The 17,968-nt window shown below is 38.9% G+C and overlaps 1 protein-coding gene across 1 annotated transcript in view; it reads left to right on the top strand.

The window, feature by feature from the left end:
• LANCL3 (LanC like family member 3) overlaps positions 1–17,968 on the top strand; it is a 106,971-nt gene that overhangs the window by 59,517 nt on the left and 29,486 nt on the right. The window contains exons 2-3 of the mRNA XM_008019602.3: positions 12,054–12,177; positions 15,897–16,094. Coding sequence (XP_008017793.2) covers positions 12,054–12,177; positions 15,897–16,094 — 322 coding nt within the window. The remainder of the gene's footprint in view (positions 1–12,053; positions 12,178–15,896; positions 16,095–17,968) is intronic.

The raw sequence follows: 17,968 nt of genomic DNA, 5'->3' as shown, positions 1-17,968 counted from the left end.
AAGTAACCCAATGAACAGTGACTTTTTAAAAAGGGATTAGATTTTCTCTTATTACAAGGGTCTGGATATATGTGGTCCTGGTTGTGGTACAGATGCTCAATAATGTCCAAAAATCCCAGGATTTTTCTTTCTCCCCCATCATTCTCAGAATGTTGACCTTTCACCACGTGCTCATTGCTGCAGGATGCAAATTGGCCGTGTACTACTTCAGGCTTCACATATGCATTCAAGGCAGCCAAAAAAAGGAAAGGGAGATAACAGCCATGTATGTCCATTTTATTTCCATGTATTATGAAACAAAAAGCTTTCCATGAAGCTCCTGCAGATTCCTGCATTGATCAAGTGAGGCCACATAGCCAACCCTAGCTACAAGGAATGCAGGGCACTTGGCAAGGGACAATGGGATTTGCATGTTTGGCCAAGGCTAATTACTGTCACTTAGGGCTAGACACAATTGCCAGCCTAATAAAACTGATATTCAGTTAGCAAGAAATAAAGGGAAAAGAGATGTCACTAACTAATAGTGTAAGCCACTATGAATTCAGAATTGGCCTTTCAAAATAAGAAGGGCATGTACTGTATATTTGACAATAAGCAACTATGCATCCCTATACTTCTGTACTCTCTAGTACATTATCATGTACCAAATAGGCACTTGAACATTTTGAACCACGGTTTGAGAATACTGTAATGACATACTCATTCAACAGTGACTTAGAGAAAGGTATAATGTGAGATAGTCAACAAAGCATTCAGTCTTAATGTCCTTGTTCACTTTGGGTACATCAGGAGATTGACAACTGCAGATGATTCAAGTAACTGATGCCAGGAGGCTACAAAGAGTTCTAGTCCTTTAAGCTTTCTATTAGGAAGAAAGTACATAAGAAAATGGGCATATTGATCAAATGCCTAGAATAGGACAAGTTGAACCTGTGTTCTAGTTTCACCACAAATGACTTTTTGCTTTTTCTCTAAGAAATTAAACTGCTGAAACATACTATCATGTTCACATTACAGAATTACAGCCCAAATATGTATACAGTATATAGATTTATAAATGTCATAAAGACTTGAATCATAAAATGCTCTATGTGAAAGACACATTAAAGACCACCTCAGCCTGACTTCTTATTTTTCCAGATGAGGAATTGAGGTCCAGAGAAGTTGCATGATTTGTCTAAACTTATATAGTTAGTTAGTATCTAGAAACCAGATAAACCTGAGAGATATTTTGAAAGAGCAAAGGAATGTCATTTTGGGAAAAGTGGGACAGTGAAGGCTGCAAGTGTGGTGATGAGAAAAGTAAATACACAGACACGAAGGGTCATACATTGCTAGTTTATGAATTATAAGTTAGAACAATTTAGGAATACAGGCTGACATAAGCTGGTCCTTGGGTGGAAGATGAGGTATAAGAAGTAGGCAATATAGCATGATTATTTTATGAGAAATATGCTGATCTCAAACCTCCAAGGCCTGGAGTTCAGTCACTATTGAACTTCAGATGTCCCTTTTCACTATCACTTGCAGGCATTGTGCATGTGCTTTATGCTAGGAACTGTGCTAAGCATCTTATATGAAATCCTTACAGCAATCCAGTGATGTAGATATTATCATGACTTTTTACAAATGAGAAGAATAAGGCTAAGAAAGAATAAGTAACTCACAAATTCACACTGCTAGAAACTGGTAAAGCTAAGTTTGGAATCCAGGTGTATCTGACCCCCAAGTCCCTGTTTATCACCACGCTATTCTCCTTTTTATGTTCAAAAACCAGATTCCCCCAATGCTTTGGAGAACCATAGAGCTTGGAACCTAGAGGCATCTTAGATGTCACCTAGTACAGTGCTACTCAAGAGGTGCTTTTCTGGCCAGGAGCATCACCATCACCCAAGATCTTGTTAGAAATGCAAAACCTCAGGCCCCACTCCACAGCTACTGAGTCGGAATCCCTGAGGGTGAGGCCTGGGAAGCTGTGTTTTAGCAAGATCACTAGATGATTTTTAGGAACACTAACATTTGAGAAGCTGTGACCTAGTGAATAGATACTAGTCCAGCCCCTTTATTTTACAGATGAAGAGATGGAGGTCTGATGACTTAACCATGGGTATGGTGCCAATGGAGCCTCAAGCCCTGATCTCCTGATTCCTAGTCCAGTGCACTGTCTGCTGTGTTCTGCGGTTTCCTCATTAGCCTCTCACAATGTGCATTGGTGCCTGTGTTGGAAACACTGGATGGCATTTAGTGGACTTCTGGCCTGACCCAGCATGTTCATTCATGTGCACATCAGGTTTCTCCTTCCATTCCTCCATGACTCAGACCAAAGGAATTTCTCTATACTCGGGAGGTCTTTTCCATATTTTCCCTGTAGCTCTCCTCTTCTTCATTATCATAATCATAGTATTATTACTTTGCCTTTTAAAACTACTTTTGCATTAATTCAGTATTTCATGTCAGTAGTTCTCAACCTTGACACTCTTTGTAATAACCTGGAGAGTTTAAAAAAGATACTCATCCCTGGGTCCCACGCCCAGAGTCTGATGTAATCAGTGTGGGGTGTGGACAGGGCGTTGGGATTTTTAAAAGCTCGCCAGGTGATTGGAGTATGCAGTCAAACGTTGGGAACTGCTTTTTCATAAGTCTCATTATTACCTGAGGAGATAGGTGGGACACACATAATCCCGTTTTTGTAGATAAGGAAGCTTGTGCTCTGAGACATTTAGTGTCTTAGAGGAAAGAGAATGAAATCATCTAGTGACACTTGGTGCAGACTGGTTACCAGCTACTTCTAATAAATCTTTAAAGCCAGCAGTCAGGCTGTAAGAATGGGGTAAAACCTGTTTTTCTTTTCTGGTTTCTAGTGTTTTCTCGGTTTATGTTTCTTCACATGAGAAGGGAAAAGAAACAACTGTAAAGTGGTACCTGGGACCAAATGTTTATAACTGAAATTCCATGCTGAATCCCTTTAATGACGGGAGGATAATCATCAACTAGAGCAACCTGCCTCCTATTCCTCATAGCTCAGCATAATAATGGTCAGGGAGCATCAGGAAAACCAGATGGAAGGGACTTGCTCATTCTGCACCAGCACACATGCCCCATTTAGAGACCAATTAAGAAAATAACAAACCTGGCCACACTGGCTAAAAGAGCTCCTCAGTGGAGCATGCAAATATGGACATGTCTGTCTTACATGCAGAATATTGGAAGAGAATTTCTCGTTGTTGCTGTGTCCCTTTTCTGGGTAATCTAATCATTTAAATGATAATATGCAACACTTTTGCTTAATGCTTCCTCTCGCTGCCTTGAATATCATTGGGAACTTCTATTGTTCCTTCAGTCTAACGTCTCACCATTTCCAAAAGAAATCCTCTGCTGCAACCAGCCTCTCTATTTTCATAATCCTTTGCTACTTCAAGTGCAGTTGATGAACCAGCAGTGTCAGCCTCAGCATCACCATTGTTGTAACAAGGAGCTTGTTAGCAGCAGAATCCTGGCCCCACCCTAGACCTACTGAATTAGAATCTTTGTTTTTTATCAAAAGCCCCAAGTAATATACGTGCACCTTGAGGGTTTTGAAGCATTGCCCCAATACACAGGACTCCCCCCATCATCCAATAGGTTAAAAATCCTCTCTTCCCCATGCTTTCATTTACCCACTTCCTACTTGTCCTTCAAAAGCTCAGCTCATACTCCTCTTCCTCTGTGAGGCCCTCAATATTTACTCCATTCACGTTACTCCTTTAGCGTACTACTTTTAGGATTTAAATGAATGCTGAATATTTCATTATTTACATATTTTGCATGTCTACTTAGTCTCATTATTAAGATTCCATGTTTCTCCAACTTAGCATAGGCTTTGCACATAATACTCATGAATTACTCAGTTTGTCAAGATCAGTTTTCTACTTGAAAGTTTTTCTTTAGCCCTATTTTGTCTCTTTAAGCTTGCTCAACACCTTCTCTGCTCATGATGTTCTCTGGAGGTCACTATGCACTATAAGAGTGCTCATGATGTTCTGCCTCAAAGAAGCTCCTCCAAATTTCTGTCTTCTCAATACCTTAAGTAAATCTTTATCTGCTACAGAGATTTCCTGAAAGGCCTGGCTCTTTCTTGTAACCTAGTGGGTTCCAAGTGAACTACAACCCCAAAGAGATATAGGAAGTAAAAATTTAACCACTTGTGAATATCGACTTTGTATAAACAATTTCTCTAACTTTTTAATTTGAAATGATTTGGACTGGACATTTTAAAAAGTAAATTTGATTTTGGGGATGAGATGTTTTTCTACTCTGTTCTGGTACCCATAGGAAACTCAGGATCATCTTCTGCTGTTTCATGTGGGACAGGCCACGTGGTGGTATCTCTTTTGCTGGTCCCAGGCCCTGAAGCAAGAGACACACCTCTGAGGCTGCCATCTTCCTGAGTTCCAGGCAAAAGGGAGGCACACATCCTAAGATCCTGTAGATTCCCAAACCTGTCTGGAGGCCTGTTGTAAGGCTCCTAAGGCTTGGCATGATGGAGTGGAGGTAGGAAAGCAGGACACCACACTCACACTGACTTTCAACTTCTGATTTCTTTTCCATGTCAACTCATCCCACCTTGAACAGCTTGTATCTCCATCCTGAGTTTACTCAGAACTATCCTTCAAATCTATTGTTTTATAATATCAATTTTAAGTATTAAAAATACGCAGGAGGCCGAGTGTGGTGACTCACACCTGTAATCCTAGCACTTTGGGAGACTGAGGCGGGCAGATCACGAGGTCAGGAGACCGGGACCATCCTGGCTAACACGGTGAAACCCCGTCTCTACCAAAAATACAAAAAATTAGCCGGGCATGGTGGTGGACGCCTGTAGTCCCAGCTACTTGGGAGGCTGAGGCAGGAGAATGGCATGAACCCGGGAGGCAGAGCTTGCAGTGAGCCGAGAGCATGCCGCTGCACTGCAGCCTGGGCAACAGAGCAAGACTCCATCTTAAAAAAAAAAAAATCCAGGATCTAACAACCCACATTTTTCTTTATTGTCCATGGGTATCAAAAGTCATTTGTCTCATTCTAGTAGCTCTAACTTTAAAAAAAGATATACAAAAAAGTCATTTTGATGTTTATTAGATAGTCAGATGGTTTCTTTCTTTCTCTAGGCAGAAGCCTATGCTACCAACAGGATGATGAGGCAAAGGATTGGGTGAAATAAATTGCTGGGCGAAAACATTAAGTTAACAGCAGATTCTTACTCTGTTACATATGTGTTTGCTGTGATATCAGAGTGACTCTGCATTCTATGCAGATGGGCACTCAGGGCATTTTGGACTATTACTTGATAATGTTGGTGGTGCTTGAGCAAGGCCTAGGGTGGGAAGTCTAGCACCTCCTTACAGTTGTTTCAGAGTCTGTGAGGATTGCCTGTCAGGTAAGACTTAGAACTGTACTTCGACACTAATAATTCATTGTCACCTTAAGACGCATATTCCGTATATTGTAAAAATGTTTCCTTGGGCTCTACCCACTTCCAAAAACGTGTTTGGGGTGGTTTACAACAAAAATTCACCAATACAGTGAAACCATTAACCATTCAACATGGTTTAAGGTTTAAGAGGTAAAATGTTTATAGCAAAACCCCTAGGGTAAAGGAAGTTTCTGCACTAAGCACAGGAATTAACTCTGCCTCTTGGCCCTCAAGACTAAGACAAACTCTCATTTCACATTGTTAGGTGGGCTATGAGGGTAGCTTATCGCTTGGGCCTTCGTATAGAGGCGTTAGAAAACTGTGAACAATATCTTCAATAGCAGTTTTACAAAAGCTTGTCTTTTAAAAAAAATCAACCTTTCCTTTATATAGAAACCAAAGCCATGATAGTCATAGTTAGAAAAAATAATCTGTGGAAAGTCAGATTTATATATTCCAGATACATAGTGTTGTCAGGACCTAACCTAACATTGGGAAATTTAAAGAATTTATAGCTAATGTTTCTTAAGCCAGTGCTTCTCAAAATGCCATCTAGTGATCTTTTTAAAATTCAGTTTCTTGGCTAGCCATATGCAGAAAACTGAAACAGGACCCCTTCCTTACACCTTATACAAAAATTGACTCAAGATGGATTAAAGACTTAAATGTAAAACCCCAAACCATAAAAACCCTAGAAGAAAACCTAGGCAATACCATTCAGGACATAGGCATGGGCAAAGACTTCATGATGAAAACACCAAAAGCAATTGCAACAAATGCCAAAATTGACAAATGGGATCTAATTGAACTAAAGAGCTTCTGCATAGCAAAAGAAACTATCATCAGAGTGAACAGGCGACATACAGAATGGGAGAAAATTTTTACAATCTACTCATCTGACAAAGGTCTAATATCCAGAATTTACAAGGAACTTAAACAAATTTACAAGAAAAAAACAACCCTACAAAAAGTGGGCAAAAGATATGAACAGACACTTCTCAAAAGAAGACATTTACATGGCCAAAAACCATGAAAAAAATCTCAATATCACTGATCATTAGAGAAATGCAAATCAAAACCACAATGAGACACCGTCTCATGCCAGTCAGAATGGCAATTATTAAAAAGTCAAGAAACAATAGATGCTGGTGAGGCTGTGGAGAAATAGGAAGACTTTTACACTGTTGGTGGGAGTGTAAATTAGTTCAACCATTGTGTAAGATAGTATGGTGATTCCTCAAGAATCTAGAACCAGAAATACCATTTGACCCAGTAATCCCATTACTGGGTATATACCCAAAGGAATATAAATTATTCTACTATAAAGACACATGCACATGTATGTTTATTGCAGCACTGTTTACAATAGCAAAATCATGGAAACAACCCAAATGCCCATCAATGATAGACTGGATAAAGAAAATGTGGCACATATACACCACGGAATACCATGCAGCCATAAAAAAGAATGAGATCATGTCCTTTGCAGGGACATAGATGAAACTGGAAGCCATCATTCTCAGCAAACTAACACAGGAAAGAAAACCAAACACTGCATGTTCTCACTCATAAGTGGGAGTTGAACAATGAGAACACATGGACACAGGGAGGGGAACAACACACACCAGGTCTTGTTGGGGGATGGGGGGCATGGGGAGGGAACTTAGAGGACAGGTCAATAGGTACAGCAAACCATCATGACACACGTATACCTATGTAACAAGCCTGCACATTCTGCACATGTATCCCAGAACTTAAAGTAAAATAAAACAATTAAAAATAAATTAAAACAAATAAAATTCAGTTTCTAATTCACTGGGTCTGGTCTGGGGCCTGGGAATTTGAATTTCTATCAGGATACCTTTACTGCTGGTCCATGGACCACACATATCAGAGGTCTCAAATGGGCTACTGACAGAAGTTTGAGGATAGGTAATTTAAGACTGGACAGATATTCTGAGTCCTCCATGACTCAGACCAAAGGAATTTCTTTATACCTGGGAGTTCTTTTGCTAGTTTTCCCTTTAGCCCTCCTCTTCATCATCATTATTATTGTATTGTATTACATTATATTATTATTACTTTGATTTTAAAAACTATTTTTGTATTCACTTAGTATTTTATGGCAGTAGTTCTTAACCTTGACCACTCTTTGTAATCCACTGGGGAGCTTAAAAAAGATCCCAGCCAGGCGCGGTGGCTCACGCCTGGAATCCCAGCACTTTGGGAGGCCGAGGTGGGCGGGTCGCCCGAGGTCAGGAGTTTGAGACCAGCCCGGCCAACCATGGTGAAACCCCATCTCTACTAAAAATACAAAAAATTAGCCAGGTGTGGTGGTAGGCACCTGTAATTCCAGTAACTCGGGAGGCTGAGGCAGAATTGCTTGAATCCAGGAGGCGGAGGTTGCAGTGAGCCAAGATCACGCCACTGCACTCCAGCCTGGGTGACTGAGTGAAACTCCATCTCAGGGAAAAAAAAAAAAATTCCCAATGCTGGGTCCCATGCCCAGAGAGTCTTAGCATGTACCTCATCATGCACCTTAGATGCAGATATCTTTGTTATTTTGACTGAAAGGATCTAGTGTGGTAAGTAGGAAAGCTGATTGTTTATGTGAGGGATGAAGTGACAAATGAAAGGTTTGTCTTTATATTCATGTCTATTCTAATTAGGCTCTTTTTGCAAGAAACTGAGACTCTCAAATGATTAAAGGGAAAGGGAAGGAGTATGGGGGTGGGTATTGTATGGAAAATTGGCAGGAAGCCCTAAAGGGAGTAGCCCTAAACTGTTAGGAAGAGGGAGCTATTTTTCTCTACTTTTCTCTAACTTTCTCTCTTGGTATCATTGTTTCTCTTAGCATATCTGCTCCAGTCTCCTTTCACTCTCACTGCTGGGTGGTTTATTCTGTTTTTCTCCTTCACAGCCCCTGCTTACTCCCTGTTGACCTCAGTTTATGCATGGGCCCATTCCTGACCTGTCTTCAGCAGCAGCTGGGAATACTGACAGCTTCATTTTTTTTTTTTTTTTGAACATGCATTTCAAATTGTTGAGAGGAGGAATTTGATTGGCATAGTATGCCTTAGGACACTGGTACACCCAAGATTTAGTTGCTATTCGCGTATTCAATCAATGCTGATGGGGAAGGGGCAGGAGGTGTTTGATGCCTAGAAAAAGAAATATAGCTAGCAATGACTGCCACTTCAGAGGCGCTGTAGGTAGGACTCTTGCCTTGGGAAGGAGTCAATGGTGGTTTGGTCTTTTTATTCACTTTTTTAAAAAGAAAGTCATCTCTCCTCTGCATGGAGGTAGTTCAGTCATAGCATGACTTTCAGGCAGGGCCAAGAAATATAGTATGAATTTTATTGCCCTCTTTTCTCTTACTCAGAGGCCAAACCAATAGGAATATTTCACAAGGTCAGTAAAGTGAATCAATTAAACTAAACAAAATAATTTAAACCAAACCACCTCAGATTCGCTTTGTATTTTTGAGATATCTTAATTTATTTTAATTCAATGTAAAAAGAAAAGAATCTATTCCATCCAAAGTATCAACAAATGCCTTGATCTTAGGGGCTACAACTACAAGACAGGGAATAATTCGGGTTTGTTTTGGTGAAGGCCTGATGGCCAGGGAGTCCCTTTCTGCCATTCCTAGTCATTTTTATTCCCCCACTGGAAATGCTGCTCCCTCATTCCCAGGATCTCAGAGTGTCTCCAAAGCACATAGGCTATCTTCTTGGAGGCAGTGGGTGTGCTCATGCATGTGCTCCTGTGTACTAGAGACTGGAGGGATCTTTGAGAAAGCAGACACACAGGAGAACAAGCTCAAGCCCTTACCCCAGAATCTCAAATCCCTTCTTCTTTCTGTACTATTTGTTCAGGGGCGAAAAATACTCTTCCTCAGTGTTCCCCACACACAGGCTTTTAATGGGCTGTGTTTCTAGTTTTTATTTGCTGATCAATAAGCTGAAGGGTAGGTCTTGTCTGTTCCCAGAGATAAAGAACTGCATGCATAACTGGTCTCTATCCAGCTGAACAAGCGCTGGTTTCTCTTTGTTTTTCACAGTGTTTCTGAGAGATAAGAGGAAACCACCCAGACATGATGCATGACCATGGGAGGTTTTGAAATAATATTTTATAAACTCTTTCCCTATTCTAAGCTGTGGATTCGGGATAGAAAGAAAGGGGGAGGGCACCACATATAGCATAAGTTGATTTTTTTCTGGGTTAAAAATAAGCAGGCAAACACACACGTACACAGACATGCACACACACACATAACATATGAATAAATGTTCAGCTGGGGAAATAATAAGCCAATTTTCAGTTATAGGCATGAAAGTCAAATAGGAAAAATTTTAGTAATGCAAATGAATACATCCCTGCAAATTCAGTGACTGCTTCCTACCACAAAAACTGCCTCTGTCATATGGATTCAAAATCAATATTGAGCAGAGCCAGAATATATTCCCAGAAGACTATGGGATTCAATCAGGACAGAGTCCTATTAAGCGCATGCCCTTCAGGGTTTTTAGCAGGTTTCTGAGAAAGAGGGGTTGATTTGAGACAAATCATGATGCAAGATTTTAAGTAGTTAAGATCAGTTGGCACTGATAAAGGCACAAAGAGTAAATGTTTTCAATAGCAAATGAAAATTCTGGTAGCAATTTGAATGGGTGTATTCAATCATTTAGGAGAAATTTGCTATTAAGCTAAGGAAAGAAGACTTGGAGCTGATATGATAGGACAGTGGGGATGCCGCATAGGAAGATAGGATCTTCAGGAATGTTAGGAGGAGTAAACTTAAGAGAAAGAGAGAGTGGTTCATAAAAGGGAAATTTAAGTTGAAAGCCATGACATCATTTTTTCAGCAAACAGGAAAAAAAAAAAAAAAAAAAGGAGAAAGTTTCTTTCTATCTCTAGGCTCATGAGCTTTAGTTACTCTATTGTAGACTCTTGTCTATATCTCATCTCCAGTGCTGGATGGTAACTTCCCTGTAGGGAAAAAATATGTCTTATGGTTTCTTGAATTTCTCCCCAACACCTATTGTGGTACCTTACTGGAATAGTACTCAATAAATGTTAATTGGCAGAATTAATGAATGGTGCCCTCATGAAGTAATTATTTTTCCAAATTAAATGCTAGATTTTGGGAAACCAAAACCGGATTATATTTTTTCCTTCTAATACCAGGTAAATCAGAGGAGCAATTTATGAATTAAATCATTAGAAACTTATTTCAAAAGGAATTGGCTGGTCTAATGCTGGATATTGGATAGGAAAATTAAATGTGTCAGTTTTAGGAGAGAGGCCAAAATCCAACGGACTTTTTATTGATCCCAGATTCATTCAATCAGACTAAACTTAGATGTGTTTTAGTTTTGGTTAATCTGACCAGTACATTTCCTGTGCAGGTCTACCTTTTGGGAAGATTGGCTTCATGAGAGCACAGGTCCTGTCTATCTTGCTCACTGTCATATCTCCAGCATCCAGAACAATCTTGCCTGGAATGTAGTAGGCGCTTAAGGAACAATCGCAGAGGGGAGGGAAAGACAGAAGGAGGGAGGAAGGGAATAAAGAGCGAAGGGAGGGAGGGCTCTGAATCTCATACCAGTTAACCTGTCACTTATTTACTTACTCATCAGCTGTGAAGGACCCCCCTCAAATTCTGTGTTAGGCACCAAGGATACCAAAATTATGAGGTGCCACAGTGTTTGCTCTCAAAAAACCGATAGTCTAGTGAGAGAGAAAGAGAGAGATCTAACACAACAGAGAGAGATCTAACACAACAGTGCTGTGCACCAGAGCAAATGTCACTGTCATAAAGGGAGTGTGCCAAAGGGAACATCTAATTTTTCCCAGGAAGGGCAGGATACAAAACACATGGCTAACCTGAGCAGAATCTTAATAAATGCAATGATGCTTTGAAGGCTTGAGAACCTTTTAATGTCTATAATCCTAAAACCTACTGGACAGATTGAATAAAGCATGGAAGACTACAAGTCATTACATTTTAGCCATTCTCTATTCAGAGTCATTTTGATGCTAGAAGTTATTTTGTGTTGACACTATTGGACTTTGGTTTCATTCAGGTAGTACAAATGCCTAGAGTGAGTCTGTCATATTGCAGCTTATCACAGAATCATGGCTTTATAAGCACAGTCTTTATAAGCACAGTCTAAGTAACACAAACTGAAGATCCGTTATTTGGCTCAGACCCACATCGTACACCAGGAGTAACAGCTTTATTAAGCATAATCAGTTAGAACCACTATTTGTTCTTTTCTGAGCAAATCCTTGTTCCTGTGACAAGGATTAATGATATAACAACCATAAGGTAGTCTTTGTATTTTATAGCAACCTATAGCAGTAAAGTTGTGTGTTTTCCACCGAAATAGCAAGTTTTCTAAAGTGGATAGATTTGACAACTTGACAAAAAAGGAAGAATCAGTGGTAAAAAAAAGAATAAATTGTGGTTGACTAAGTTTATTTACATATAGTACAGGATTCTGTGGATATGATGCTAGACTTCTTAAGCAAGAAAATTCAGTGTCTAAGGAAAAAGGAGATCCTGCTTTGACTTCTCCTTCTGGATTTCCTTATTCAGGTGCTGACTCCAGCACAGATCAAGTCAATTTGCCAGGCAATTCTGGACTCTGGGAAGCAGTATGCCATAAAGAAGAGGAAACCATTCCCCCTGATGTATTCTTACTATGGAACTGAATACTTGGGTAAGTAAAGGTGTTGGCATGGGCCTTTAGGATGGAGAAAGTCTCTAATATTAATACCGAATAAAGGCTGGAAGATTTTGTTTGGCCATAGGTCATTACTATTCATTTAATAAGAAATACTTTAAAATGTTCTTTAAAAACCTATACTGATAGATAACACAAATCACAAGTTAATATTTGTTTTCATAGTCTGCCTGACAGAAATGTAGCTATTTCAACAATTACTTTCACTCAAGACTAATATCTTTATTCTAGATTGTAAGCTCATTGGCCTAATTTTGCTGAAACATTATGAAAACTTTTCACACACGATTGAAAGTAGTGCCTCTGCCTTGTAAAGTAGGATTCAGCCACTAACATTTTAAAGTTTTTAACAGTAGTGGATTTATAACAGACTACTGAATTGTAATAGCTAATGGTGAGCTCTGGGCCATGCAAAAAAAAAAAAAAAAAAGAAAGAAAGAAAGAAAGAAAGAAAGAAAGAAAGAAAGAAAGAAAGAAAGAAAGAAAGAAAGAAAGAAAGAAATTAGTTATTCCTCTTTTAAGTCCTTCAGTGCCTCACCATTACTACTGAGCAAGATTTGCAAGGCCCTTTATGGACCACCTGCCTCTTTCTCTAGACTCAAGCTTTATCTTTACCCTCCAGGTTCTGTCCAGCAGAGTCTCCCACATGCAGTGTTCTCTTTCTACCTTTGTCCATGTTCCTTTTGCCTAGAATGCCCTACTTTCCCCAACCCCTTTATCTAATCTGTAATAATTATACCCAGATTTCAAGACTCTGCTCAAACATCATTAATCTGCTGAAAAATGTTCTGTGCTTTTGGAAGAAGGGTTGTTGAATCCTCTCTGGAGAAATATTCACAAGTTTCAGGTTTTCTCCCAAAGCAAAACTGGGTAACATGCTGTCATCCTGCACATACTTCTGTTGGAGCCCTTATTACACTGTAATTAGTGGCTTACCTGCCTAACTGCCTAAGCAGGCTTTGTGCATCTTCAGGATGGGAACTTTCTCTCATTTATCTTCGTGATTCCTAGACCTCACTACAAAGCTTGCACACAATTCATTGGAACCCAAATGAATGAATGAATAGCTAATAAACAACTTCAATGAGTTTTCTCAAAGAAATTTTATATTTCTGTTTAAGTCTCCCCAAAATCAAGCCCTGAGACAAGGATTTGGGTGTAAAAGGTTTATTTGAAAGGTAATTTCAGAAAGTGTTGATAGAGGAGCGGAGAAATGAGACAAGAAAGAGAAAGAAGCTAATTGAGTGTGTAATAATGAGCAACTGTGGACAACTGAGGCTCAGTTTCCCTAGGGAATCTTAAAGACTTTATAGAACACGTCTCAGAATTGTTTCACCCAAGGGGTGAAGAAGCTGGGGTATTCTTCCACCAACTCTCTGCTTTATTGATTGACTTCTCCTAGAGGTGTTAATTCCCTAGCAATTCTGTCCTGCCCCTTTGGGCAGGGCATGCTCCTGTGGCCAAAGAAAGCCTCAGGCAAAATGATAGATGCTTGAGATATGAAGCAGGAACAAAGATGCATCTGAATGGTGAGTGTAGATGAGGTGATGAGCCAGGGCACTGACAGTTTCTGCTATAGTCCCCTAATCTATTCCATTCATTTTTCTGGTTTTATTTTTTTGAGACAAGGTCTCCCTCTGTCACCCAGGTTGGAGTGCAGTGGTGTGATCATAGCTCACTGCAACCTCGACCTCCTGGGCTCAGGTGATCCCCCTGCCTCAGCCTTCCAAGTAACTAGGACTACAGGCTTGCTTCACTATGCCTGGTCAAATTTTTATCCTTAAAATTTTTTTTATAGAGTCAGGGTCTTGTTATGTTGCCCAGGCTGGCCTTGAATTCTTGGCTCAAGTGATCCTCCCACCTCAGCCTCCCAATATTTTTCAGGTTTTCTTTAGAGAAATTAACATTCTGGCTTTTTACATATATAGCTTAAACTAGATTTTTATCTAGTGCATAAATATTTTCCTGAAAAGCAATCTTTTTTTTCCCAACAATTTGAAATCCAGCAAAATAAAGATATTTTCAAATTTCATGATCAAATTTTAAGAGCAATAGAAATTTTGACAGAATACAAACTGTAAAACTGTTTCCGGGGAGTCAAGAGTTCTGAGTATGGCAAAGTAAAAGGTGCCTGAATGCAAAAACAAAGCTTTAAAATTATAGAGTTGAGTTTAAAGAGCAAGCCATCAGAATATATTGACCCTAGTACCACCCACTAATCAGGATTCTACTAACTGGGAATGAGTGAAAACTCCTAGAGGGACTGGACTTTTACCTTTGTTAAGCTAACTTCTTTTCCAAAGGCATATTCAGGACTTTGCTAGTTCAATACCCATTGCTAGTTCAGAATTATCTTAGGAATTCTCAAGACTTTGCTCAGATGACACTCTCTGTATGGAACCTTTAGCATCCCCTCCACCCCTGAGGCCAAGTTAAGCTCTCCTCCATTCCTTCTGTTAGTCCTTGTGGTAGTCATGGTTCTCTAGACAAACAGAATATGATTTATTATATAACTAAATGATTTATTATAAGGAATTGGCTCACATGATTTTGGAGGCTGAGAAAGCCAGATCCAGGAAAGCCAATAATGTAAGTTCCAGTTTGAGTCCAAATCTGAAGTCAGGAGAAGGCCAATTCCCAGTTCAAAGACAGTCAGGCAGGACAAACTAATTTTTTCTTACTCAGGCTCTTTGTTCTATTCAGGTCTTCAGTGAATTGGATGAGGTCCACCCACATTGGAGAGGGTAATGTGCTTTACTCAGCAAACAGGTTCAAATGTTATTTTTATCCAGAAACACCCTCACAGACACACCCAGAAGTGATGTTTAACCAAATATCTGGACACTCCATGGCTGAGTCAAGTTGACACACAGAATTAACCATCATACTCCTGGTACACATCTCTCACAGAGCACTTATCACCTCATGTGCTAATTATTTATTTACAAATCTGGCCATCTCACTGGAATGGATGGAAAGGTCTTCAAGGGTGTCAACCAAATCATGTATATCTGTATAACCAGGGTTAGACAGTGCCTAATATGCAAGTGCTAAATGTAAAAGATTAAGTAAATGAATATCAATAACTAGTGTTAACATTACAAATGAGGGATTTAGTTTGTTTTGTGCAGTGATCTATCCTGTGTACCTAGAACAGTATCTTGTACAGAGTAGATGCTTAATACTTGTGTGTTGAATGAATGAATAAAAGAATAAATGTTTAGGATACCTAGACCAAATTATTTTCAAGCATTTTAGGAGCATTTTCATGAAAGCTACTGATATTTCAATTACAAAGTTTGAAAAGATCTCTTCTCTAAAACAGATATTGGTCAGAAAACTTTCTGTAAAGGGCTAGAGAGACTAAATATTTTTGTCTTTCTGGGCCATATGGTCTCTGTCACAAATACAATGCTGCTGTTGTAGCCAGAAAGCAGCTATAGAAAATATGCAAATGAATGAGCATGGCTATTCTTTAATAAAACTTTATTTAGAAAAACTGGCAGTGAGCCATATTTGGCCTGCAAACTATAGTTTGCTAGAAGCCTAGTTCTTAGGCAACTTAGTTATCACATTGCTATATGAGCTTTCAAGTAATATTGGCATTATCGTTTTTTATCCTGTCGATGTTTTCACTAAATCAAACTAGCTGTCCTCCTAATTGTGTGAATTTTATGCCTTGTTTGTTCATATAGGGGCAGCTCATGGATTGTCGTCTATTCTTCAGATGCTTCTTTCTTACCATGAGCATCTCAAGCCCTCAGATCGGGAGCTGGTATGGCAGAGCGTGGACTTTCTCATGGAACAGGAACAAAATTGCAACTGGCCACCTGAGCTCGGCGAGACCATCGAGAGAGAGAATGAGCTGGTGCACTGGTGCCATGGCGCTCCAGGTCTCACACACTCTGTTATCTAAAAACATTGCCTTTCATCTAGGTTAGCCACAGGGAGGTTCCTTTTCTGAGAACTGAGGATATTTCATCTTATGTCATTACTATGTGAGATAAAAGGGTCGAGATGAAATTTTTCAAAGCCAAATGTCCTGATCAGTAAAACAACTTCTGAAAATGGTCCTCTACATTTTAAAATATATGATCTATATCTATTTGTTTATAAAGTTAAATTAACATTGTCCAATAGAAGTATAATATGAGCCACATATGTAATTTACATTTTTAGTAACCTCATTAAAAAAGTAAAATCAGGTAAATTAATTTTAATAGTATATATTATAGTTCCCAATGTACCCCTAATATTGTCATTTCCATGTATATACAATTTAAAAATTGAGATACTTCACATTTTAAAAATATTCAGTCCTTGAAATTCAGCATATACTTTATACTTATATCAAATGTCAATTTAGACTAGCCACATTTCAAGTGCTCAGTAGCTACATTGGATAGTGCAGATCTGGAGCCTGGCAATTCAAAATGTGACCCCTGGAACCAGTAGCATGGACAACTGAGAACTTGATAGAAATCCAGAATCTCAGGCCCCACCCTAGACCCACCGAATCAAAATCTACATTTTAACAGTATCCTTAGGCAAATCACGTGCACTTTAAAGGTTGGGATGCACTATTCTACAACTCTTCTTCAAATAAGAATTTCCATTAGTACCAAACAAAATGTCTAGAAACATGAATAGCCATCCCCAGTAAACTCTGTGGAATTGAGGCTAGAAATTTAGTAAACCCTATCTTTTCCCACTTTTAAGAAATTCCATCACACTGCTAATTAAGCCTTCAGAGAATGGGTAATTTGAAAGAAAGTTAGATTCAAATAAATAAGTCAATATTGGTTAGATGGCCAGGGGAGAGATTTAAAATACCAAAATAATACAAAATTCTTAGATTCTGAGTTGATTTAATTTTCAAGGCCATGCTTCAATCCCACAAGCACAGTTTTAAAATATATTTGATTTCTCTTTACTTTTTCACCTGAGTTTCATTACCTTTTCCTCCTATTAATTAACGGTCTTTAATCCAGCTATAATTTCATTTTGGAGGGTACAGTTTGAGTTGATGAATTATAATCCCTGAAAGTATAGTATTGAGTTGATGAATAATGTAAGTCGCAGCGTATTGGTCATATTTTTTCTGCCTGCTACATTTACCTATCGAAGGAAGTTCAAAATGTGTGCTTGTACCAGTATCCATGCATTATGTGTTATATCTAGGCTAACTTTTGCCAGTTATGATTTGAGCCCATTTCTTTTTAATATGACCTTTTTTGGGGGGAAAACAAGTTATTTACCATGCTGGAAATGATATTCCTTCTTGTTATGCTCAATTCTTCCATTTCTTATTTATTTTAATTATTCTCAGTGATGGTCTCTGGATATCCTCCAAGCATCCCAGCAAGGATCCTTGAATTTTGGAGACATCCCAATTTAAACACAGAATATCTTAAAAGGATTCAATGTGCTAGTAAAAGTCCTGAAAAAAGTGGGAAGATAATCTACTAAAATGAATGACTGGGTCAGTTAATTGATGTGGGTGTCTTGCAGGGCAATTATTCCATCCTTTATGTACACTAAATACCATCTGTCTTTGTAAATCATTTATCATAACAGTGCAGCATAGGATTCATCACTTTGCAGACTATCTCCTCCTTTATCATTCATGTTCAGTATCTAGAGAAGATTAAACATAAGTTTTAAAGAAAAATCATTCAGTCCACGTATTCACTGGACTACCAAAACGAAACCAATTCAAAAATGAATAGAAAACGAAGTGGGGCCCATTATTTCTACCAACCCCATC

This window comes from Chlorocebus sabaeus, chromosome X, assembly GCF_047675955.1.
Source record: "Chlorocebus sabaeus isolate Y175 chromosome X, mChlSab1.0.hap1, whole genome shotgun sequence".
Classification (NCBI taxonomy): Eukaryota; Metazoa; Chordata; class Mammalia; order Primates; family Cercopithecidae; genus Chlorocebus; species Chlorocebus sabaeus.
The sequence above is the reverse complement of the archived record's forward strand: the minus strand, read 5'-3'. Positions and strand labels throughout refer to the sequence as shown.